Source organism: Ambystoma mexicanum, chromosome 2q (assembly GCF_040938575.1).
Source record: "Ambystoma mexicanum isolate Mex_15411 chromosome 2q, UKY_AmexF1_1, whole genome shotgun sequence".
In the NCBI taxonomy this organism is placed as follows: Eukaryota; Metazoa; Chordata; class Amphibia; order Caudata; family Ambystomatidae; genus Ambystoma; species Ambystoma mexicanum.
Window position 1 is genome coordinate 600,811,766 of NC_090924.1, and position 26,493 is coordinate 600,838,258.

Here is a 26,493-nt window from a genome sequence, read left to right on the forward strand (position 1 = left end):
AATAAATTTTAACAATTTGTGAATGCCAGTCACCCTTTTTGTTCAAATGGACCTCTAGGGAATCAAAATGGTCAACATGTTCAATCATAATATCATTCCATTCCAGTTGCATATTGCATCAATTCTACAGGCCACACAGCATTATCTTGTTCATAGAGGCGTTGATTCAAATGTCTTTGGATTTACACAAACTTCCAAATTCTTAAAACATCTTTTTATACTGATAGGTATAGTAGATAAGAGAATAGCATCATCTGCAAACAAAAGAATACTACATTTCTCTCAGTTGACTATAGGAACATATACTGCCTGAAGAAGCAGGAGATTAGCAATACCATTAACAAAAAGTCAAGACCTGCTTTAGTGGGCACCCATGACCATCCTCCTCTGGGGTGCCCCATCCTGACAGCCAATGATGATGGCCACCTTAAACACTGAAGCATCAATCATGGGATGAGGAGCACAGCTGCATGATTCTTTTGTGAGCGGTGAGTGGGAATGTCTGCAGAAGTGCTTGCACATCCACTTGCTGGAACTCAAGGCAGTTCATCTAGCATTAGAACTCTTTTAACCGTCAATAAGAGGTTCAAATGCCCTGGTCCTGAAGGACAACATCAGAGCAAGTTTGGGATAACTGAAACTATGAGGAATCCATAAGCCTGTGCTTTTTGATGATCAAAATGAGGTGAGCTCACCTCTTTGCCTGATCAAACACTGAGGTGGATGCAGTGAGTCAACACACATGGGTGTCACAAATGTGGGAGCAGACAGGGAGACAGTGTAGCAAAACCTTCTTACATAACATCTTAGGCAAAGCCCAAGGCAAAGTCTGTCCAAGCCTGGTTGTAGCTTCTGCTGCTGTCCGTTGATGGATGCTGAACTCTGGCATTTCTATTCATGATCTATCTCACACTTTCTGTCCTCTTTCATTTTCTCAGGCTCATCGCAGCCATCTTTTCCAGTCCTTACAGCCGCAGCATGCACCGCTCACTTACTTGCTGGTTTTTCATTGATTATCATCTCAGTTCTTGCTTCATTTCCACTCCTTCGGTCTTATTGTTCCATTTTTGTCACTACTGTTGATATGACTACTTCATTTCCGACTCTTTGTACTTCTCGTGGTTCTTTTCCTTGTTTCTCCTCTCATAATCACTCTAATCGTATTTACCCTGCCTATCTTCCTATTAGCCTTGCTATTTCACAATCAGTTCTGGATCTTTTTCTACAAGTTAATTACATTTTTTTCTGTATTGCAGAGACTTGGCTCTCGTCTTCTAACACAGCTACTTCTGCATCTTTGTCTAATTCTGATACTGCTTTTCTTCACACTCCTCATCTATCAGCTCAAGAGGGTGGGATTGGTATTCTTTATTGTACCTCATTTTCTCTAATTCTTTATCTCGCACTACTTTTGCCTCCTTTTAATATTCCTTGACTACCTTTTCTAACCCTCATCCTTTGACCTTTTCACTGTTTACTGCCTTCCTGGCTCTGTTGTTTCTTTCTGTGATGACATTGACGCTTTGTTTGCAGTTATCTTACGATGTTCAACCCTGTTCATACTACTGTGAGATTTTAATAATCTTTCATCTACCCATGCATCACTTCCATTCTTAGCTATTCTTGACTCCTATCATCTTTCTGTTCGTCCTACTCCTCCTTCTCATGTGTCTGGTTCTTCTCTGGATCTCATTTTTATCTCATTATTGTCTACTTCTTCTGTCTATGTCTGACCGGTTTACTCTTCACATCACATCTTTTACATATTTCAATTTATAATTCTATTTCAAAATCTAGACAATCCTCTATTATTAGTATCTACATATTCTTGGAGTGATCTTCATGCCTTTAATACTCCCCTGATTGTACCCTCTTGTATTTCTAGTCTTCCTTCTCTTTCGTCACTTGTTGCTCTATCTGCTGATGAAGCAGCTTTTACTCTTTCCTCTTCTCTCTCTTCATCTCCTGACTCCCTTTACCCTGCTTCCTCATTGTCTCCTTCCCGAAAGCCACTGCAACCATGGCTTACTCCTCATCTTCACTTGATATGATGCATTCTTTTCCACCTTGAGCGATGTTGGCGGAAAACTCTTTCTATCTCTGATCTTCTTGCTTTCTCTTCCTATCATGGAATATGTGATGATATGCTTCTCTCTACTAAATGGTCATATTACTCAGATTTTTTACATACTCAATCTGCTCTTCCTAGATGTTGATTTCAATCAATCTCTCATCTTCTTTCAATGCCTTCTCCTGACTTCTCTCTTAATTCCGCTTTATCTGCATTTGTTCTTGCTACCCATTTCTCTTCCAAAGTGGCTGCTCTTCGTGCAGCAATTCCTCCACCTTTTGTTTCTTCCTCTTCTTTGATCTCATCCTCTTCCTTAACTCAGACTATTTCATCGCTTTCTCTGATTTCAAACTATGATACTTCATCCTTGTTAGCACATGCACACCTCACTGCTTCTCCTTCTGATCCTATTACCTCAGTACGTATACCAAACGTCTATCCTTCTTTGGTTTCTTATCTTACTTCTCTCTCAATATTTCTCTTCACACTTCAATGTTTCCTTCTTCTTTTAAGCATGCTTCCATTCTCCCTATTCTCAAGAAACCCTCTTTAGATCCCTCTTCTCTCTCAAAGTTCCAACCAATCTCTTTACTACCCTATCTTTCTAAGCTTCTCTTGTCTATTCTCAGGATTCATCCTTCGTAGCTGATATCTCTATCATTCATAGTTTTCAGTCTGGTTTCCATCCCCTTTATCCTACTGGAACTGCCCTTCTCCCTGTCTCTGTCATCGACTCATTACTTTATGCTTGTTACTCTAAACACTCCTCACTTCTTATTTTTTTGGATCTATCTGCTGCATTTGACAGAGAGGATCACACTTTACTTTTATCGTCCCCTGCGTACTTTGGTTTTTCTGGTACTGTTCTATCTTGGTTTTGTTCTTATCTATCTGATCGCACATATTCTGTCTCCCAGACTGGATATTTTTCTGATACTGTACCTCTTATTCATGGTGTTCCTCGAGGTTCTGCTTTGGGTCCTTTTCTTTTTTCTCTTTACATGTCTCCCCTTGCTGCTATTATTTCATCCTTTGGGGTATCACATCATTGTTATGCTGATGACACCAAACTCTCTGTCCTTCTCCTCTTTTTCCTCTTCTATTCATGATAATGTCACGTCTTGTCTTTTGGCAATCTGACAATTTCTAGTTTGGAACACTTTTAAAACAGAGGCGGAGAGAGACGACGAATAGTATTAGCAGGGATAAAGATCCCTGACTAATACTATTTGTTGTCTCTCTCCGCCTGTGTTTGTTTCTTTTCCTCCTGCTCAACTTCTAATTTCTTCTACTGCTTGCAATCTTGGTCTTTATCTTGATGCTGACTTTTATTCCTCTCGTCACATCTCGATTATTTCACGCTCATGTTGTTTTCATCTCTTTAATATTCGTAAGCCCGACCTTTTCTTATGTTCAATGCTACTAAACTCTTGATTTCCTCACTTATTTTCTCACGTCTCTTTTATTGCTCAGCCCTACTTTTTGGTCTTCCTGTTTCTCGGGTAGCTCCTCTAAAATCTGTTTTTAATGCCTATGTTCGTCTTCTGTATTCATTTTCTCCTTATGAGTCTATTTCTTTGTCTTTATCCTCTCTTGTATGGCTAGCCTTTCATTCTCGTCTCAAATTGAATTTTCTTTGTATTGTCTTCAAAACTCTTTATGAACTTGCTCCTCCTTATCTCTCATCTCTTGTTTCTATCTATGTTCCCTCTCATTCCCATTCTCAATTTCACTTATCAGTTCCCTGTCCCCCTTGCACCCATCTCGAGTCTGTTCTTTTTCATTATTGATCCATCTTCACTGGAATGCCCTGTCTCGTTATCTTCGTTTTGTTATCTTCTTATTACTTATTTCGCTCTTCTCTTAAGAGTTATCTTCTTCAATCATGATGGAAAAGATTAGAATTTTATATTTTTTGTTTTTCTCATTTTATTTTACTGTAACTTTGATATATACAGCGCTTTGGTATAAAGCCCTATGTACATTTCCAATAAATATAAATACAAAATACAAATACAAACCACTCCATGTGCAGAGTTTCCCAAAATACCTGCTTGAGACTGGCTCAAACAAGAAGTACAAGAGCTACTGCTCCAAGGAGTTCACAGCTAGGGTGTGGGGTGGGGAGTTATTGGAAATGCACTGCTGATCTTCTGCGAGTTTGACCTGCTGTATGCATTACCATGTATTCTTTAGGTTCTGCAGAAGTTGAAGCGGAGTGGAATAGCAATGATTATCATTGAACCGGACTGGGCATGGAGGACATGGTAAGCAGCCATACTGGAAGTATCGGGTTTCAAGCGGTGTTCCGATTGTGGCACCAAAATGTCCATCACTGACCCACAGGAGGTGTGGCTCTGGTGCCTCGGCACGGGTCACAGAACTGACTCGCTCTGGGTCGACTGCCCTCAAAATCACCAGCACGGTCGACGGTTCAGTCTTCCGAGGCCAAAACTGAGGGGCACACCCCCGAAAAAGAACAAAGGCATCACCACCACCGTCAGGACTCCGATTTGCCGACAGATAAAGGTAAGCCGTGGGCTGGTCCTACAATCCGCCAAGAGTGGGAGGATTTCAAAGCCTTCATGCTCAACATGTTCAGAAAAGCATTCTGCAGTCAGTGCGGCTGAACCCCCCGGCCCCCACGCAGCAGGCTTCAGAGCCAAGAGCAGCTCTCAGCATATCCGACCCCTCTAGTGCCCCGGTACCGACAATGTTGGCGCTGATAAACCTTTCGACACCGAAAAAGGTTAAATTGAAGCCTGATCAACCCTGTGCATCTAAGGATGTCGACACTACAGCACCTTGGTCCCGATCGACACCGACATCCACCATATCGGCGCAAAGAAACAAGCCCTTGTCATCGCCGGTTGTCGAGAAAACATTCACCCCGCAACCCCGGTCCGAACATTTAGACACTATGGCATGTATCTTCGGTGGTAATGATCAGGGGGTGTCGACCCTATTTACTTGGGTTCAGGAGGGGTCGATTATTTTGATGACCACAATCAGATTTTGCGGCTGGCTCAAGTCCTCCATGACACCAGCGGTCTGGGCACCTCTCCAGACCTTGAATTTCAGCAATCCGTGCATAATACTTTTAAATTCAGGGCTTTAGTAGAAAGGGTTATTTGCTGGATTTCTAGGATTTATTTTTTCACCTGGTAAGAGTGTGAGCCTTTTTTTCCCACTCATACATGTGTTTTGCTGTGTGTGTTTAACATGTTCTTGTGTTCATAGACTGTGGAGCATCACCTACTCCATAGGCATCATCTTTTTACCGTGTGTTAGACAGCACCTTCAGTGCAGTGACACAGGGTTGTCTTTTAGACTTCCCCACGCAGACTCCATTTTCTGGGAATGACTACTGTCTCCCAGAGCATGTAAAGTTGCCATTGACTTTATTAGTCTCTTTTAAAACTCACAGACACAGTACTAATTATCTTACATAGAGTTCTGGAAAGGGTTAATACTTATTCCTTTTGGTCTGTTTCTCTTGGAACATTGTTTCATTCCCTTTTCAGTAATACTTGGCTGGTGGCAGCGGTAATTACCCTATTTTTCCAACTGCGGTTATCTTAAATAGCCCTGGTATTGTTTTAAGCTATCTTGGCAGCCTCAAACTTAAACCACTGGACCATATACGTTTTTATACGGTTCCGGCTGGGTTTATTCGCCATTTCTTTTTGTAAAAGTCTTTCTCGTGTTTTACTCTGCTCGCCAAACCAGGTTTGGTTCCTTTGTTCGCCATCCTTTCGCAAGCTTCTGCACAGAAGCCCTCCTTAGGAGCCTGTATGTCTGAGGGAGGGATGTGGGGGAGGGCTTTAGGACTCCCTGCACATGGTCTCCTTGGAGACCCATGTCACACTCTGATATAATTGGCTGTGGTGACTGTCCCGGTGGGACAGCCGCCCTGCTGTGTGATTGACAGCCAGGCTGTGTGAATGGGGAAAACTGCATAAAAAGCAGGTCTCTGGGTCTGCAAAGGCAGAGTCGCCACTGGATTGAGAGAGCCAATGAGAAGCTGACAGAAGAGGACCTCTACCACGACTGAACCTCCCGGTGAAGCCCTGCTGTGGGTCCAAATCTTCAAACTTCGACGACTGAGAAGATCTGCAAGGAATCTTCTCCCCTTGAGCTGGTGGGAAAAACCAGTTCACCAAACTGCTCGCAAGACCTACCTTCTCTGGTTGAATTTGCTGTGCAGAGCTACAGTGAACCGGATAGCCAGGAGGAACGGACCCTGCTTGCGTTTTAAGGGGCGCACCTTTTATTAGTTGATTTGCTCTGCTGCTGGTTTCTTCCCTGGGCAGTGAAGGACCCTCCAGTCTTCCTCCTTCCTGTCAGTCCGACGGTCGCTTCAGGAACCGTGAGCCTGCAGGACCTGCCAGGAACGTCTGCCTCAGCTACAGCATTCTTCTGCTCTAAAGGTACTGTGCTAACCAGGTTGTTCGTTTCGTTCAGCCGCAGTGAAAGTGTGTGAAATCTTTCGCCAATCCGAGGGCTTGTCCTTCTCTATTCTTTAAAGTAACTTTTCGTCTGACCAACGTTCTGAACTCTTGGCAAAGACTTAACCGCGAACTACCCTGAACTGTGTGATCCTCTGCAAAGACTTTAGTGCATTGCCTTTGGGCCAGGCCCCTTTAATTTGATTGCCTCATTGTAGTTCCTTTTTCTAGATTGCCCTGCTTACTTACTTGTTGGTGCTGCTGAATTTCTGTCTAACTTTGTCTTTCCCCCCTTTTAAATTGCTGGAGTGCCATTTTGCTCACACTTCATTTTGACCCTAACTTGTCCAGAATCTATTGGGAGGGGTGTAGTGTATTAGTAACGTGATTTTTCAACTGCTTGAAAATAGTGCAACGTTTAATAACTGATGTGTAAATAAATGTATATTCTTTACTCAGAAACCTTGAGCCAGTGTTTGTTTGAATCATAGTCATTGCTGTCGTTTGTGTAACTATTAATACTGGTCACTTTACTCTTGAGATAGGTCTGGCTGCTCAGCCATCGCTACCACTTTACTGTGTAGTATGGGCTTGTACCAAAGGTGAATTTGTACTGTCACTTGCAGTCCTAATTGTGTGTGGTGTTCCCAAAGGGTACTGCATATAATTCTTCCTAACACATGGCCTAGTGCATTTTTCTGGTGCCAGAGGCCAGGTTGCGCATGAGATCCCTACAATGGCTCCTGAGGGGTCAAAGGTCTCAGTACCTTGGCACTCTTTCGGATCTCCTCAGGGTGTCTGCATTAATGGTCAACGACCTGTCCTGGTGGGCGGACCGCCACAGCCTTTTGGCGGGGGAACCCTTCTGGCCTCCTTGGCCTCAGACCCGAGTGGTCACGGATGCGTCTCTGAAGGGTTGGGGCGCTCACTGTGAGGATTTGCAGGTGAGCAGCCTCTGGTCAGCGACGGAAGCCAGGTGGCACATCAACAGGCTTGAGTTGCAAGTTATCCGGCCTGCCCTGAAAGTGTTTGCCCCGTCTCTGCAGGGGAAGTATGTCCTCATTCTGACAGACAACACAGTGGCAATGTACTCTCAACAAACAAGGTGGTGTGCACTCCCACCCCCTCTGCATGGAGGCGATGCTGCTATGGTTCTGGTTGCTGGAGAACCGCATCTCAGTCTCGGCAGTACATGTGGCGGGCTCAGAGAACACCTTGGCGGATGCTCTGAGCAGGTGGAGCACGGTCTTGCACTAGTGGAAATTGTGCCAGGAAGTCCTAGAGGAGGTCTTCGCTCTCTGGGGTACCCCAGCAGTGGATCTGTTCGCAAAGGAGTCCAACAGGAAGTGTGAACAGTTTTGCTAGAGGGAATTCCCAGCGAACCGTGCACTGGGGGATGCGTTTCTGGTGGATTAGACCTTCCCTCTCCATTATTTCGAGCAACCATGATCTTGATCGCCCCGGACTTGGCAGGGAGAACGTGGTACTCCGACCTCGTGGATCTGTCCATCTGTCCACCTCACCGGTTGCCTCGGCATCCGGATCTCCTTACCTATTTGGAAGGTCGGATACTCCACCTGATCCCAGAATCCCTCAAACTACATGCGTGGCTCTTGTGAGGATGCAATATGATGACTGGGACCTCTCTGAGGAAGTACTTGAGGTGTTGCTGGCTGCACGCAGATCGTCTACAAGATCTTTGTACGCGTGCAGATGGATAAGATTTGAGACATGGTGCAGGGAACGCAAGATTGACCCCATCTCTTGCCACACCACTATAGTGATAGATTTACGTCTGTCACTGGCCTAAGCAGGCCTTCAGGTCACCACAGTCAAAGGATATTTGGCAGCCTTGTCTGTCTTTAAAAGATCCTCAGATTAAAGCAAAACTTTTATGAGCCCGGTAATGGCACAATTCCTGAAAGGCCTTGTAAATAAGTTTCCGTCAACTCCCTTTGTTGTCCCGGACCTTAATCTAGTTCTGACATTTCTGATGGCGGCTCCTTTTAAGCCTATGCACTCTTGTCCTTTATGGCTTCTCTCTTTGAAAACAGCCTTTTTGGGTGGCTATTACATCCGCCAGGCGGGTGAGTGAACTAAAGGCCTTATGCTGTAAGCCACCCTTCCTGCGTTCTTTCTGGGAGAAAGTTTCACTCAAGGTAAGGCCTGACTTCCTCCTCAAGGTTGTCTCAGAATTTCCCTTGTCTCAGTCCATCGAATTTCCAGTCTTCTACCCTCATCCGCACCCTTCTAGAGGAGGAATGGTTACATCGCCTAGACCCGAAAAGGGCGCTGAGTTATAGTGCAAGGACAGCTGATTTTAGGAGAGCTGATTAGCTCTTTGTGGCCTTTTCCCTGGCCTGTAAGGGCTACCCATAACTAAGCAGACTTTATCCTGCTGGATAATTTTCTGTATAGCGAAATGTTACCAGTCCGCTGGAAAGGAATTACCAGCAGGCATCAGGGCCCAATTGACAAGGGGAGTCTCAGCATCAACAGCATTGCAGAAGGGAATCCCTGTCCGGGAGATTAGTTGCGCTGTGACATGGTCCATCCCTTCATACTTTTGCTAAGCACTATAGTCTGGATGTGACTCGTGCAGCTGATACACGTTTTGGCAGGGCACTGCTGCAAAACCTCTTAGTCTAACTTTATGCCCGCCTCCTTCATCGACTGCTTTTGGAGTCTATCAGATGAGGAATCTGCGGGAGAGAGGCAATCCATTAAAGGAGAAATTACTTACCGTAATGTTCTTTCTATGGATTCTTCTCCCGCAGGTTCCTCATCTCCCCTCCCATCCAGCCCCGCTCAGAAAAACGGTGGTTGGTGCACATCTTCTCTTTCACGTAGACTTCATGATGGTCCTCTGTGTCAGTTTTCTGTTTTCCTGCCACAGGTTTTTTAAAGATTTGTTTTAAAAGATCTTTTGAAGGCTACTTGTAGTGTTTGCTGCAATTGTTCCTCCTTCAGAGGTCTATAGTTATTTACATGTTTAAGGGCTCATTAGCCTGTTTGTTCTCTATGTTTTCCTATACAGCGTTTGGTGCTCAGGAAAAAAGGGGGAAACTTAGGTTGAGGCGTAGTGACATGGTATTTATGCTACGCCTGATGTCCCGTACGGAGCCGATGGCCAGACGCAGAGTAAGACGGAGCGACGGTTGATGGCCGGGTCAAGGTCCACTATGCTACCTGTCGAATATTTTCCTGAAGGAGCAGAGCTGGAGGGAATATCTATCAGATGAGGAATCTGCGGGAGAAGAATCCATAGATACAAAGCTAATTGGAACCACTGAGATTCCTCATTGTCCTCTACTTTGTAGGCCATATCTACTATTTTTGTACTCTTTTTACAAAAAGTTCTGCGACAACAGACACATACTTGGTCTGGTATTTCAGCAGATGTGTTTTGAAACGTAGCTATTTCGTTTTTGTACGTACTTGTTAGGAGGTTGAGGATTGTGAGGCTTTCGCTAATGTTTTGTGAAGTTACTGAATTTTGTAAGTCAATTTCAGTTTCAAAATATTTACTTTGGATGTGCTCTATTTCTCGAAGGAGTTATTTGGCTGTTCCCTGTAGGAGAATGTTATTTAAATTTTGGAGTTTTAGCGCAGGACTTTTTGCATAGTACAGTGTATGCATAAGATTTCGTATAGCGGAATGGTGTATTGATAACATTTTGATGTGGTGAAAGGTGCTTTTGCAAGCAGTTCCTGAAATGCAGGCTAATGAATGTCCTCACAGTCCAGTGTGGCTGTGCACTGGGCAGGAGTCTATGGTGTGTAAAGTTTTGAATCTACTTGTGTCTTTTAGTTTCACATAGTGATTGAGGAATTGTCATAAAGGGTTGAAGGATTGTTGGTGTACTTCACATATTGAGCTGTATGTCCATTTATACACTGGACGGTGTGCTTGGGTGAAAGGAACATTTGCTTGAAAGTTTGTTGTGGATGTTTTTTCTACAAGGGTTTCTTTTGCCATAATGGTGTCTCCTACCATTTCATACCCACAGACATTACTGTCTATGTCAATTGTTTTTTTTTGTTCTTGTTTATAAGCCTCTACATAGAAATATGGTTCTGTGCTGCTTGTGCGAATCCATTCACCTTCAAAGAAGTTTGAAAAGGTATCTATATTGACTTTGTGCATGTTTAGAAGTACCTTTTGTAATGTATTGGTTCATTTGGTTAGTGGTTTCATTATGTTTAAAATCAGTATGAATTACTTTCTCTTTAGTAGAAATGTGCTGTCAATTAGAGCTTCGAGGATTAGTCTTCTATGGTATTTTGTAAGGGTAGATCATGACTTTTTAGCTGCCTTAAGAAGTTTGTGAAGAACTCTGGTGGAAACTGTAAAATACATGTTTTGGAATGCTTTACTACTAACATTGGTAGATATAGTGTTAGGTTCATTAGTAAGTCTGATTTTGTTTTTATTTTTTTACTTTTAGTTTTTGCAAGAGGGGCCTTACTTTCTTTTAGTGGTGGCTGGTTTTGTTTTGTTGAGTGAGGTTACTAGCTGTTTTCTTTTAATGTTTTCTATAAATTGTGTTAGAGGTGGATGATTATATGGTTTGCTTTTATTCTTATCTGCTCTATTTTTTTATTTGTTTTCTACGGAGTTCGTTTTTAGTAGGCGTTCTGTCTGTTGGGAAAAAAAAAAAGTTTGGGTCTGAAAGTTTTGGAATGTACATACATGTATTATGCATGGGTGTGTGGTTGTGATTGTAGAGATGAATAGAGTGTTGTGTGATTGTGTAGTGGGATGATAGGTGTGGTTGGGAAGGTTGTAAGAGTAAGACTCTGTACAGGTGTGATCCGCTTGGGTTAGTGAGTAAGGGAGTGGTGGGGTGATTGGATAAGTAGGGACATTATGATGTTTTGAGGGAAACAGTGGGTGTTAAATGGTGGTGTTTAGATGGTAATATAAAGAGTGTGAATGTTGCAACATAATGAGTAAGAGTGAAATAAATATTGTTGATTCGAAAATAATACATTGCTACAATTAGAGAGATACACATTATATCAATGTACATACTTTGCAGGATATGAAGAGTGTTCTTTTTCTGGGAACTGTCTTCAGCAATCTTATTCTTTCCTGTAATTGTAAAGGAGGAGTTGTGAAAAAGAGTTAATGAAGTTGTGTTATGGGTGGTGTACTAAAGTGTGTTAACTATGTTGTTAGAACAATTGGAGTATAAGTAGTGCTGTTTGGCACATTAGAAGGAACAGGGCAAACAAGGTGCATATCTAGGTTATTTTTGTGCTGCTGATTTTAATAAAACAAGTGCTGTGTTTGTGATGTAAGGTATTTGGAAACTGTGGCCTAGTGGTAATGTAATGGCGGATTGTTATTGCATCAATGTTTGGTGTCTTATAGTAGAGGTTGGGAAAGAAGAGTACTTTATATGTAAGGTGAAGTGTTGTATATGGATACTCTGGCAGTAAAAACATATGTGTGAGCAGGTGGAGAATGGTGGACGTGTAAGGGATGTAATGAGTGAGGTTGGAAAGTGTGACATTTATATGGAATGAAAATGAAAATCCTAACTGTTTAAAAAAAATTCTTTTAAGGAGCATTTTCATGAAAGTTAAAAAAATGCATGTGTGCATATAGCAGCACTGTGTGTAACCTTTTTGTAAAAGAAAAGAAAAGCAGATGGAAAAGATTTGTAGAACATTTATAAATGACACTTGGTGTGTGGAGGTTTAATATGTTGGCAGTAGATGCATACTTGCCAACATGATCCATTCCAATATGTAGGTGCTTATCAAGTCTTGGCTTTTTCTTTGCGTTCTGGGAGTTGTATTTGCATTTTTTGCATTAGAAAACATGTACTACAAGTCTTAGAATGCAGAGAAACAACTAGGACTGGATACGCACCTACAGATTGTAACGGGCCGTGTTAGCAAGTGTGCATGTACTGCCAAGATATTAAACTTCTGCACAGCAAGTGACACTTAAAAATCTTGTCAATCATTTGCATCTGCTTTTTCTTTCTTTTAGAAAGAAGTTGCACACAATGCTGCTATAAATGCTTGTATGCATTTCTTAACTTTAATGAAAAAGCTCCTAAAAAGAAATATTTTTAAACACACAGCATTTTCCATTTTTCATTCCATATAAATGTCACACTTTCGAATCTTCCAGTCCATTCCTGGTTGTTGTTTTTTTGTTGCATTCTGAGACTTGTAGTCTGAGTTGTGTAATGGGAGAAGTGGTATTACAAGTGACAGAATGCAAAGAAAAAAAACAAGACTTGATAAGCACATATAGATTGGAATGGGTCATGTTGGCCAGTATGCATGTACTGCCAACATATTAAACATCCACAGTGCCATTTAAAAATGTTGTACAGATCTTTTCAATCTGCTTTTCCTTTCTTTTAGAACACAGTTACACACAGTGCTGCTAAACATGCACATATGCATTATGCATTTTTTAACTTTCATGAAAATGCTCCTAAAAAGATGTTTTTTTAAATGCACAGCATTTTAAGTAACTGCCACTTGATGCGAGCAGGTGCCAAATGCATGCAATACATGGCATTTAGTAGAGTGGTTAAAAAAGAGAATATGCTTATTGAGAAGCTTATTGCATGGTAAGTGGCAGGAACCCTGTATATTTAAATTTGTAAAAGGGTTGGAAAAAAGACTTTAAAAAATATATGCGTACCTGTACTATGTGTTCTTAATCCTGGAGAGTTTTACAGTAGTTTTTGATGCAGGTGGCTGTGAGTAACAGAAGTCATGAGAGTTCAAGAGTACATCTGAAGTGTTGGACTGGGAGGATAGGGTATGCAGAGTTATTGGATGTGATTGGTGGTTGGGTGTGTGACTGTTTGAAAGCAGCCAATGGGGAGTGCTACAAACATAAAAGTAAAAAGGCTTGCCCTGTGCTATGGTGTCTGCGGACCCTGCAGTATTTCGCGGACACCACACTTGCCATCCTGGTCCATTAAGCATGCCAGGCATGGAAAGGGCACTGCGGAGAGTGCAGACAGTTGTGAATATCCACGGACATCGGGAGATCAGCCAATCAGGTTCTGTGGGTGTGGTGTACAGGGAGACTGGGTAGCAAGAGTTATCTTTGTTGTGTGCAGTGAAGATGGCTATGGCTATGGCTTTGATGAAGCAGAGTGTTTGGATGGTAGGTCATTCTTGTGTCCATTGGCTAAAGGTGTATTCTGAGAAGTGTGGCTTGCCTGAGAATATTGGATAAGATGAATTTCAAGTTTCATGGTATGCAGTTCGAGGAGTGAAGTGGGTGAATTCCTCCCGTTTTGTGAGAATATGGTTAACTTGTAGCATCAGGACATCATTGTAGTTCGCTGTGAAGGCAACAGTTTGGGCTATGTTACCAGATTTGCATTACAGTTTGACATGAACGATACATTTGGAAAGTTGATGGAACTGTTTCCACATTAAAAACATTTTAATTCTCGGATAGCTCAGAAATGTGGATGCGTTCGAATTTATTTTGTCAACAAATGGGGAAAGCAAGGCGCAATGTGAAAAAAGTTGTATTCGCTTTTTTCCAGGATGTTGGCATGACATCTTTTCATAATGAAAATATTACATTTTATATTGTCAACATTTTTCAAAGAGATGGAGTGTATCTGACTGATGTGGGCAATCAGATTTCTTTAGAAAACTTTCAGAATACATTAAAGCAGTTTCTGTGAACACAATAACATATGAATTCAAGTATTCTTTAGTAGTTGAAGTAAACAAAAAGGAAAACAAAATCAGAAACACTTTTTGTGAAAGTTAGAAAACATAATAAACATTTGTTAATTTTAATATATAACATATATAAAACCCAGAAAGAGAAAAAAAAGGTTCTTTTAAGAGCCACCATTTTTGAACGAAAAACAATTAAAATGATTTTTATTCCCCCACCCCACGCCTGGAATTGTCCTGGTGTCCGCGGACTAGCATACTGTCTGCGGACCATGCAGACTGCAAAGGGTCCTGTGATTTGTTTGTAAGTTCAATATTTCTATATTTTAACTGTGAACAGGGGTGGACTGGCCTATAGGGAACTCTAAAGATTTTCCGGTAGGCCTCTGCACCATGGGCCTCTTTTGTGTGGTTACCTAGTTAATGTTCACTTTTTCTCATAGGAAAAGGGTTGGGCTTGCTAAAAATATGCAACACGGGGCCACTTTGAACATTATTTTCAGGGTCTTTTTTGTTCCCAGTTCACCCCTGACTGTGAAAGGTGGCTCCTAAATTAACTGTTTTTTTGTATCTTGTGATTTTGTAATTTATTTGGCTTTTTTTGTTTTTTACCGGTGTCAGAATGCACCAAAGTATCAACCGAAAAGGATACAATATTCAAAAGGATACAGGAGGTAGGGTCTTCCGGATCCCTGTTCACCCGACTTGATAGTAGTGAAGTCAACAAAGACCTTCCAAATGATACAACCCTCTGGCTGATAAAACAGGCAGAGCGATGGATCACTGGAAAGGGCGTGGGTAAGGTATAGTAATCCAGCCTAGGACAAATTAAAGTATCATGAATAACTGCTCCAACCTGAGTATGATGAGTTAGATAATGACAGGAATGATCACACTGACCTGTATCTCTGGGTAGAACAATCCAGAAGTCTCTTGATGGATTTGAAATGAAGAACAAAACGACAGGGAAGGGAAAATTAGTAAGGGAGACTTATCCCGGACGGAACGAGGCTCACGCTAGATACGGGTTGAATTCACCACAGGATAGCGTCCAAAGTTCAGTTCAAAGTCACTTCCAATAATCCTTGAAAGGCTTCCTTCCCACTTAGGGATCAATCCTTCTGTTAATTCCACAGATGCAGGAGTTAGAAGAAAATAGTGTTTGAAGACAACGTGAGCGTGTGGATTTACACGCGGGCAGGAATCGCGCAGCCTGGGCCAGCCGCGTGTGAAGACAACGTGCGCGTGTGGATTTACACGCGGGCAGGGTTCGCGCAGCCTTGGCCAGCCGCACTTGAAGACGAAGAGCGCGTGTGGATGTTACACGCGGGCAGGATTTACGCAGCCTTGGCCAGCCGCGTATGAAGACAAAGAGCGCGTGTGGACTTTACACGCGGGCAGGATTCACGCAGCCTGGGCCGGCCGCACTTGAAGACGAAGAGCGCGTGTGGATGTTACACGCGGGCAGGTTTTACGCAGCCTTGGCCAGCCGCGTATGAAGACAAAGAGCGCGTGTGGACTTTACACGCGGGCAGGATTCACGCAGCCTGGGCCGGCCGCACTTGAAGACGAAGAGCGCGTGTGGATGTTACACGCGGGCAGGTTTTACGCAGCCTTGGCCAGCCGCGTATGAAGACAAAGAGCGCGTGTGGATTTTACACGCGGGCAGGATTCACGCAGCCTGGGCCGGCCGCACTTGCAGACGAAGAGCGCGTGTGGAATAGCACGCGAAGGGATAGCTCCAGGAATCAGCGTGTGGCGGAACACACGCTATCGAAGGCCCAAAAGTAGCTGTAGGAATATACCAGGATGTAGATCAGAGGTTCAGCTACACGACGCCAATAGAGACGATCAGAAGCAGCGAGTGAAGTTTCTACGCTGCTTAAATACGTGATACCGTAGTTCACGTGACGAAGCAAAAGTCACGTGAGATTAGCGACGTGAAAAGTGTAAACGTCGTTTTCCCGGTAACGTATCGAATAGCCTCCATTTGGAGTAGAACGGTCTAGCTGTTCTACGAGCGTAGCGTCCAGCATGCATGACAGTGCCATCCCCCAAAGGGACAACCTCTCCCCTTCTTGTGTGGAAGCGCTTCAATAAAGCAGGAGCATGAATGTTGGAAAGAGGTTCCCAGGACCTATCTTCGGGTCCATAGCCCTTCCAGTCCACCAGATAAAATGGTCTACCAGAACGGAGTTTCATATCCAGTATGTCTTGTACCTCGTATTCATCAGACCCCCGCACAGAAATAGCAACAGGCCGTACCGGCAGTCTAGTAGTGTCAGAGAAAGGCTTGATGAGCGAGACGTGGAATACGGGATGCACCCGCCATCGTTGTGGCAAAGCCAGACGTACAGCAGCAGGATTAAGAACATGGAGCACAACATACGGACCGATGAATCTAGGCAACAATTTCTTTTTGCCCGGAATTCTTAAGTTCTTAGTGGATAGCCAGACTTTCATCCCAGCCTTATAGACAGGTGCGGACACCCTATGAGCATCGGCATAGAACTTGTCACGTCGTTTGGCCTGTTCCAAATGCTGCTTCACCTGTCTTTGTAGTCTCTTCAGATCACGAAGCGTACGGCCTGCGGCAGGCGTGTCCAGGGATAGACCGGAGTCTAGAGGTATTGATCGGGGGTGTTGTCCATAGAGAGCATAGAACGGTGAAGTGCCTATGGCACTATGATAAGAGTTGTTATAGGCGAATTCAGCCGCCGGCAGTACCGTGAGCCAATCCGATTGGTATTGCAAACACAGACACCGCAGATATTGTTCCATAGTACAATTGACCCTTTCGGTCTGTCCGTCGGTTTGAGGATGATAAGCGCTGGACATTCTATCATCAATTAGTAATGCAGATGTTAAGGCTCTCCAAAAGCGTGACGCAAACTGCGAGCCCCTGTCAGTAATGATTACTGATGGTAGACCAAAGAAACGGAATATATGTTGGATGAATAGATCAGCCAGAACAGTAGCAGTTGGTAAACCAATACAAGGAATAAATAGGGCCAATTTAGTGAAATAATCCACTACGACCCATAGGGTATCATATCCTTGATTTGGGGGGAGTTCCACCACAAAGTCCATAGATATCATGTCCCATGGTTTGGTAGGGACAGGCAGGGATTGGAGTAAGCCCACTGGTTTACCAGGAGTATTTTTACATTGGATACATACAGAACAAGAAGATACGTAGTTTATAACGTCTTTTGCCATGGATGGCCACCAGCACCACCTTTTGAGCAGGTCCAGTGTTTTCTTCTGTCCAGGATGGGCTGCAATCAAGGAATCATGATTCCATTTGAGGGCTTTATCCCGCATTGAAGGAGTTGATAGATAAAGCACCCCCTGTGTGAATGGTAAACCGTTATGCACGTCTAGATTCATATCCTGGACTACTTGTGGATTATTTTTTACCCACTCTTGTATTTCGGTTTTTAAGGATGGTTGAACCGAACAACCACAAATCACATGATCTGCCAACAGCTGGATCTGTACTTGTTTTTCTTCCTGCGCCTCTTTACTCATACGGGACAAAGCGTCCGACTTAACATGTTCTCGGGCAGGACGATAGGTGACCTGGAAATCGTATTGGGCAAAAAAGACATGCCATCTGGCCTGACGGGCCGTAAGGCATTTCATGGATTTGAATGCTTGGAGATTTCTATGGTCAGAGTACACCAACACCTGTTGTTTGGCCCCAAGAAGATGATGACGCCATTCTCGGAAGGCATCTTTGATAGCCAGTAGTTCCCGTTCAGTAACGGTGTAGTTCCGTTCATATGAGGTGAGTTTACGAGAGAAGAAAGCCACTGGGTGTTCCTCCTTGGTTTCTGTGCAGACTTGTGAGAGCACTGCGCCAATAGCGACACTGGATGCATCCGCTTCAACGACAAACTGGCGATCAGGATCCGGATGTTGAAGCACGGGTGCAGTGGTAAATGCTTCCTTCAGTTTTTCGAATGCTGCTTGGGCATGTTGGTTCCAACAGAAAGGTACTTTGGAACTAGTTAAAGCCGTCAAAGGAGCTACTGTTTTGGAAAAGGAATGGATGAATCTGCGATAGAAATTCGCAAAGCCCAAGAAAGACTGTAGCGATTTGACGTTATGTGGAATTGGCCAATTCAAGACGGCCTTTACCTTGGAACGACTCATTCGAGCACCTAGATTGGTAATGTCGTAACCAAGGAATTCCACTTCCTGCGAATGAAAGACACATTTTCCGGCTTTCACATAGAGGTGGTTCTCCCTAAGTCTTTGTAGGACTGTAGAAACATGTCTGACGTGTTCCGATAGAGATGAGGAGTAAATCAAAATGTCGTCCAGATAGACAACCACAAATCGGTCCATGATGTCTCTGAATATATCATTCATGAAGAATTGAAATGTGGCGGGAGCATTGCACAGACCAAAAGGCATCACCAAATATTCGTAAAGACCATACCGTGTCTTAAAAGCGGTCTTCCATTCGTCGCCTTCACGAATGCGAACCAAATTGTATGCACCTCGCAAGTCCAGTTTGGTGAAGTAGCTGGAAGTGCCTAACTGATCCAACAGCACGTTTATTAGCGGTAAGGGGTATTGGTTTTTGATGGTGATATCATTAAGTGCCCTGTAATCAATGCAGGGTCTGAGGTCTCCCTCTTTCTTAGGAACAAAGAATAGAGGAGATGCAGCAGGAGATTGCGAGGGTCGTATAAAGCCCATGGCTAGCGCCTTGTCAATGTATTCCTTTAACACGACATCTTCTTTAGGTGTTAAAGAATAAACACGGCCTGTAGGAATTTTGGCACCCGGAATCAGTTCGATAGGACAGTCGTACTGTCGATGAGGAGGTAATTGTTCTGCCTGGCCTTTATCAAAGACATCAGCATAATCAGCGTATTCGCATGGTATGATATTGTCGCATTGATGTACAACGCTGATAGCAGAATCCTCCACCACAGAGGCCAATATGTGTTGTTTATTTGACACCTCCTGACTGGTAAAGCAATGTTCGTTGCAATGAGTCGAAGGATATTGGAGCGATCCCGAAACCCAGTCAACAGTAGGATTGTGAAGGGTTAACCATGCAAGACCAAGTATGATCTCGTACTGCGGAGCAGCAATAACATCGAAGACGATTTCTTCTGAATGGTTATTTGATAACGTCATCCGAACAGGTACCGTCTCCTGGGTTACCATACCAGAAGTTAACACAGATCCGTCCACGGTATTCACCGTTTCAGGTTTTTTTTTGTTTACTAGGGGTAAGGAACGGTTCTTGGCATAGGTGATGTCTATATAATTGCTGGTGGCGCCAGAATCAACCATGGCCTTGGAAACCACTTCTCGCTCATCACAATGTAACGTCACCTGTACTATTACAGGTGCATGTTTAGGAATGGTACTGGAGTCCGATGAAACACTCGACATAGGGACTCCTGCTAATGTCGAGTTTTGGCGTTTCCCGCACGCTTGACGGGTTTTTTAGGACATGTTGCCAATAAATGCTCGGAAGAACCACAATACATACATAAGTGGTTTTTTCTTCGGTTCTCCCGTTCTGTATTGGACAATCGGCCTCTCACGGCGCCTATTTGCATGGGTTCAGGGTCGTTAGAGATGACTGCTGGTGTCTCTGACCGCCCCGAGACTGGCATGAAGGGCTTTTTCTCTCCCTTTCGAGCATTCCTTCGGGCGTCGATTTGTAGAACCAAATCAAGCAGCTCTGGGAAACCCGTAGGAACCACAGGAACAGTAGATAAGGCGTCTTTCAGTTCTTCAGAAAGACCCTTGTAAAAAACAGCCGTTTTCTTGCTGTCAGGCCATTGGGTTTCCGCCGTCAGTTGATTGAACCGGGCGACGTAAGACATAAGGGGTTGGCTGCCTTGTTGTAGGTTAAGCAACTCCAAATCTGTGGCTTGAGTAGAGTAACGCATGTCAAAGACTTTACTCATAGCAGTCAAGAGATCGTCACAATCGTACAACAAAGGGCTATTAGTTTCCAACAAAGGGTTAGCCCAAGCAGCAGCCGTGCCCCCTAAATGGGAAAGCACGAAGGCTGCTTTTGTGGTTAGGTCAGGAAAAGACGTAGGACGGCAAAGGAAATGGAGTCGGCACTGGTTTACAAAGGTTCTGTAGGTTTTGGGATCACCCGTGAACCTTTCTGGAGGGGCCAAGGGAAACTGAGTGGGCATAACCACGTTAATAGTCTCCTGTGGGGGTGCCGTAGTCCCAGATCCGGATGCGGTAGCCATCGGCGCTTGTGTTCCCTGAGGACTACCATGTAGGGCGTCTTGCATAACGTCCATACGGTGCCGTAACATGTCCTGTGCAGTAACCATTTCGTTTCTCAAATCGTGGATCAACTGTGTCAAAACAGTTAAAGGATCCGTACCCTCCATGGCTTCTGATTCTGTCAGAATGCACCAAAGTATCAACCGAAAAGGATACAATATTCAAAAGGATACAGGAGGTAGGGTCTTCCGGATCCCTGTTCACCCGACTTGATAGTAGTGAAGTCAACAAAGACCTTCCAAATGATACAACCCTCTGGCTGATAAAACAGGCAGAGCGATGGATCACTGGAAAGGGCGTGGGTAAGGTATAGTAATCCAGCCTAGGACAAATTAAAGTATCATGAATAACTGCTCCAACCTGAGTATGATGAGTTAGATAATGACAGGAATGATCACACTGACCTGTATCTCTGGGTAGAACAATCCAGAAGTCTCTTGATGGATTTGAAATGAAGAACAAAACGACAGGGAAGGGAAAATTAGTAAGGGAGACTTATCCCGGACGGAACGAGGCTCACGCTAGATACGGGTTGAATTCACCACAGGATAGCGTCCAAAGTTCAGTTCAAAGTCACTTCCAATAATCCTTGAAAGGCTTCCTTCCCACTTAGGGATCAATCCTTCTGTTAATTCCACAGATGCAGGAGTTAGAAGAAAATAGTGTTTGAAGACAACGTGAGCGTGTGGATTTACACGCGGGCAGGAATCGCGCAGCCTGGGCCAGCCGCGTGTGAAGACAACGTGCGCGTGTGGATTTACACGCGGGCAGGGTTCGCGCAGCCTTGGCCAGCCGCACTTGAAGACGAAGAGCGCGTGTGGATGTTACACGCGGGCAGGATTTACGCAGCCTTGGCCAGCCGCGTATGAAGACAAAGAGCGCGTGTGGACTTTACACGCGGGCAGGATTCACGCAGCCTGGGCCGGCCGCACTTGAAGACGAAGAGCGCGTGTGGATGTTACATGCGGGCAGGTTTTACGCAGCCTTGGCCAGCCGCGTATGAAGACAAAGAGCGCGTGTGGACTTTACACGCGGGCAGGATTCACGCAGCCTGGGCCGGCCGCACTTGAAGACGAAGAGCGCGTGTGGATGTTACACGCGGGCAGGTTTTACGCAGCCTTGGCCAGCCGCGTATGAAGACAAAGAGCGCGTGTGGATTTTACACGCGGGCAGGATTCACGCAGCCTGGGCCGGCCGCACTTGCAGACGAAGAGCGCGTGTGGAATAGCACGCGAAGGGATAGCTCAAGGAATCAGCGTGTGGCGGAACACACGCTATCGAAGGCCCAAAAGTAGCTGTAGGAATATACCAGGATGTAGATCAGAGGTTCAGCTACACGACGCCAATAGAGACGATCAGAAGCAGCGAGTGAAGTTTCTACGCTGCTTAAATACGTGATACCGTAGTTCACGTGACGAAGCAAAAGTCACGTGAGATTAGCGACGTGAAAAGTGTAAACGTCGTTTTCCCGGTAACGTATCGAATAGCCTCCATTTGGAGTAGAACGGTCTAGCTGTTCTACGAGCGTAGCGTCCAGCATGCATGACAACCGGAGAGGCAAGGCAAGGTGGGGGAGAGAATGGGCACCAACCACAGAGACAGAGGGGCAGGTGGACAGGAGAAGATGTTAGGCAGGCCTTAAATTTAGGTAGGTTGCATTGTTTCTTGTGTTCCTTGGCCGCGCCCTTGAAAGCACTTCAAAATTGCCCCCGTGCAGATCAGTTTGTCGCAATAAAAACATAGTACTATGACCCTCGAGAGGTAAGGGTCAACAGAGTTCTGTATGGCCTGTGAGGCGGCCGCTGGGATCATCTGCCCCACAGGAGTAGCCTGTGTGGTGGCAGAAGCAGTCGACGAAGATGGGGAAGAGGCTGTGAACTTGCTTCTCCCTGAGAAAGGAACAGCCTTTCTCAGAGCACCTAGGGGGTTGGATCTGGTGTGGTGGCGCATGGAGGTGGTCCCGTAGGAGTACAGCCCAGGTTTTCCTTGACTGAGTATGACCCCACACTCAGTGCATCTCAACTTGGCTGCCCGATCCTTCGGTACACCCTCAACTGTGGTGAAAAACCACCACATATCACTCACTCCAGGCGCTGGAGGTAGGCACTTCCTCTACCTCATCTTGCACTTCCTCTTCATCCCCTTCTGCATCTCTGTTCCTGTTCCCCTCTCCAGGCCCTCCAGGTTGTTGTTCTGGTGATGGCCCATGGAAAGCAGTAGGGATGGCCATAGCAGATGCCTTTGATGCAGGTTGTAAGATTTGCAAAGTGATCTAGAAATCAGGTGCTCTCTCCTGGTCTGCCAGATTGAGAATGAAAGTAATGGGTGGGTGCCTTCGGAGAAACTGTCCGCGAACTGTGCAACTGTCCGCTGACTACCGAGCCTTAATTGGGCCATGTAAAGTTAATGTCTCGATGTTACCTGTAAGGGTGTGGAAGGAGGAGACTGACACGCAGATGACATGCTTTTAGGCAAAGACTTTTATTTATACCACCAAAAGAAAGAAAAAAAACTAGCTTTCCCTAACTCTAAGAGGGGTTTCACTGCCTCGACTCAAACTAACGAAATGCCCATAGTTAAGGAGCCCACCGTCCTGTGTCAAAATTCTACTTCTAACCCTCGCACTTATAACAAAACCAAACTGGCTTTGTCTCTTCAAGGTCCAGAGGAATGACTCCCTTGTTCTGGACGGTATGGTTTGCAAGGTAGAGGGAATGTCTCCCTTCCCCAGGCCTTTCTCAGGCTTCTCTTAGAAGTTCACTGTGGTTCAGAGAATGTCTCCCTTCCCCAGGCATTTCTAAGGCTTTTCTTGGCAGTTCACTGTGGCTGGGGGAATGTCTCCCTTCCCCAGGCTTTTCTTGGCAAGTCAATGGACAGCCGTGGTGTACTCTCCTGCTTGGGACTGCCTTTCTCAAATGTGGGTCGCAGACCCTCTTAGGATTCTCATATGCATTTTCCAGACTCCTTCGTATTGGTTTCTTAAATGTGGGTCCCAGACCCCTTTGTATTGGTTTCTTAAATGTGAGTCCCAGACCTCTTCACAATGGCTTCTTTTGAGTCCCAGAGGTTCCCGGCCAGCCCATGTACCTTCTTTCGAGGCTCCTAGTCGTTTGCCTCTTTCTCAGGTCTCTGTATGTCTTCTGACAGCTCTCCTTTGCTCCTTCCTGTTTTTGTGCTGGATTACGCGGCTCCACCACACTTCTGTGGAGCCGCGTTGCACGTGCCTGATTACCTGCAAAGTGCAGCTCTCTGTTGCATCCTGGCCTTCTGCCTTCCCCGTCTCCAAGCACTTTGGTCTTTGGTGAAGCAGGTAGGGACTCTGGAACTCTCCCTGTCACGTCCAAGTCAGCAACTGCAGGCTCAGCTCTTCCTGGTGTGAGAAAGGACCTCTGCTTGCGGTGCCTCAGAGGAGGGACTAACAGCAAATTAGTCCCTCCTCCATCTTTAAGCTACTTGAGATTTGACAACTAGAATGTTCAATCTGGTTCTCTGAAAGGTTATTTAGGGCTCTGTTTATCTTCCTTGGCACAGTATCTTGATAGGATAGCTCAGTGGAGTTAGTCCTTATCTTCCTCATCTCAGTACCTTGAGGGGATAGTTCAGTGAAGTCAGCCCTAATATTCCTCGTCCCAGTATTAATTGGTACCATTGTTATAACATAAATACACAGAGGAACTTATATGGTATGGGGAAGGTAACGAAGGTGAGGGAAGAAAGGTGGGTGAGTGTGAAAGGTACTGTGTTATCCCATGATGTCCTTCCTGTATCCCAGAGGGGAAATCCCTCGCCATGAGACTGAGCCGCTGAGTACCACCCACAGGAGGACTATCGGCTAGCGGCCTCACCTCCCTGGCCGCATGGAAAGGGACTCCCCCTCAGGGAACAGGGACGACATCACAGGATTCGTCACCTACCCCAGGATGCTAATGGTGATGAAGCCCTCAGTGATGGAACATACCAGACGGGAACGGCCTGTAAGCCATGATAATGGCCTTTGCTTCACTCTGGCTTTTACCTTGGGATCTCAGGCCCTTACTGGCCAATCTGGTCTCCTCAGCCTTTAGCACCTGATTAGCCACACTAATTTAATAGTAAACAGAATGATAGACATGGTAATTGAATTAAGACCTCTACTTTTAACACTAATATTAGTTTTAAAATGAATAAACCACAGTACTCTTATTAATTAGCTAATTTGTATTGATTGCTTGGCTTTCATTTTCCTCCAACCGGTTTCTTCTGTTTTCCCTCTCACCATCTCTCCAAGGCATGTGGGCGAGCCTAACGAGGCACTCAAATATTTCAACAAGGCCCGAAAAGATAACGAATGGGGAGAAAACGCCATTTACAACATGGTCCAAATCTGCCTCAATCCTGACAATGAGATCATAGGAGGTGAGGCATTTGAAGAACTGGATGAAGCTAACAGGTAAACTGACTTCTCGTCACGAATGGTGTTACTTCATGTGCCGTGAGTGTTCTGTATATCAGACTGCGTTAGTTCAGAAAATTTAAAGGTTAAATTTCAATTTTGAATGCCAGAATAGCTTTGTTGTTTAATCAATCTTGCTCCAATAAAGAACATATCATTGGCAAAACCATGTTGTAGCCCAGGTGTCAGGATTAATCAGGTGAGTGCAAAGGCAGCGAATATGGCAAAGGAAATGTGCACAAAATCACACAGTGAATAACCTTGAATCAAACTACGTGCACACAAGAACCAAGACTCATGTATACTAAACCCAGGAGTGCAGATTGAGTGAAACAATAATACAAATATATGAAAAGGGATGTGGGGTAAGCACTTAGAACCTCCTTATGACTGAAAGGAAAGTCGGTAAACTCCTTATCCACTTTGCTATTACAGATACTGCCAGCGCTAAACCCACGTAGAGGGCAAGCAAGGACAGGATCTGTGAGCTGACACTGTTGATGATATAGAAATAAAGAACTTAAAAACTGTACTCACGAGGACTGGAAATACCACTAGAATGTCAGTGAGCCCACGAACCCTGTTGATCAAACAGGGACCCAGAAGGCTATAACAGCAATGGGTGGAGGATAACTAAATACATAGCCTGGCTCACTCCATCGCCCCATCCAAGGGAAGAGGGCAGGAGCCCTTTCCCCATCGCTGCAACGCCATAACAGCTGGTAAGCTGCAACGAAGGCCTGCCTGGCCTTGTCCAACTTCCTGCCTGACCCCCGCATGCCGGGCGCATAGCGGCGCCACATCGAGGCTAAGCCTCGCTTATCCCGCCCATTACATCCGCCGGCAGGCGGATGCGCCGGCGGCCCTACGAAGGCCATACAAAGGCCTGTTGAGAGCCTGTTGGGCCTCACTACATCGCCCCATCCAAGGGAAGAGGGCAGGAGCCCTTTCCCCATCGCTGCAACGCCATAACAGCTGGTAAGCTGCAACGAAGGCCTGCCTGGCCTTGTCCAACTTCCTGCCTGACCCCCGCATGCCGGGCGCATCGCGGCGCCACATCGAGGCTAAGCCTCGCTTATCCCGCCCATTACATCCGCCGGCCCTACGAAGGCCATACAAAGGCCTGTTGAGAGCCTGTTTGGAGCATCAGGAGCCAGGGGCCACGGACCTTTAATCTTTTGTGAGTAGTGGGAATACCCTCAGTCTATACTATTGTGCTTTCTGGTATGCCCTCTGCTACTCCGCACCCATAAACATTTGAACTCGGTTTCTTTAACTGTTTGCTACATACGCTCATGCTTCCAACGCCGCCGCCTATGGTCGCTAACGTATCACTGCAACTGTGTTGTGCCCTATGGTCGCCCAGACCTCATTCGCATTGTGTTGTGCCCTATGGTCGCCTAGACCCCACTTGCATTGTGTTGTGCCCTATGGTCGCCTAGACCCCACTTGCATTGTGTTGTGCCCTATGGTCGCCCAGACCCCACTTGCATTGTGTAGTGCCCTATGGTCGCCTAGACCCCACTTGCATTGTGTTGTGCCCTATGGTCGCCCAGACCTCATTCGCATTGTGTTGTGCC

General features: G+C 45.1%; 1 protein-coding gene across 2 annotated transcripts in view; it reads left to right on the plus strand.

The window, feature by feature from the left end:
* The window catches only part of TTC21A (tetratricopeptide repeat domain 21A), a 1,029,691-nt gene that overhangs the window by 893,839 nt on the left and 109,359 nt on the right, over nt 1-26,493 (plus strand). For both annotated transcript variants that reach the window (XM_069647746.1, XM_069647747.1), the window contains exon 24: nt 24,749-24,910. In XM_069647746.1, coding sequence (XP_069503847.1) covers nt 24,749-24,910 — 162 coding nt within the window. The remainder of the gene's footprint in view (nt 1-24,748; nt 24,911-26,493) is intronic.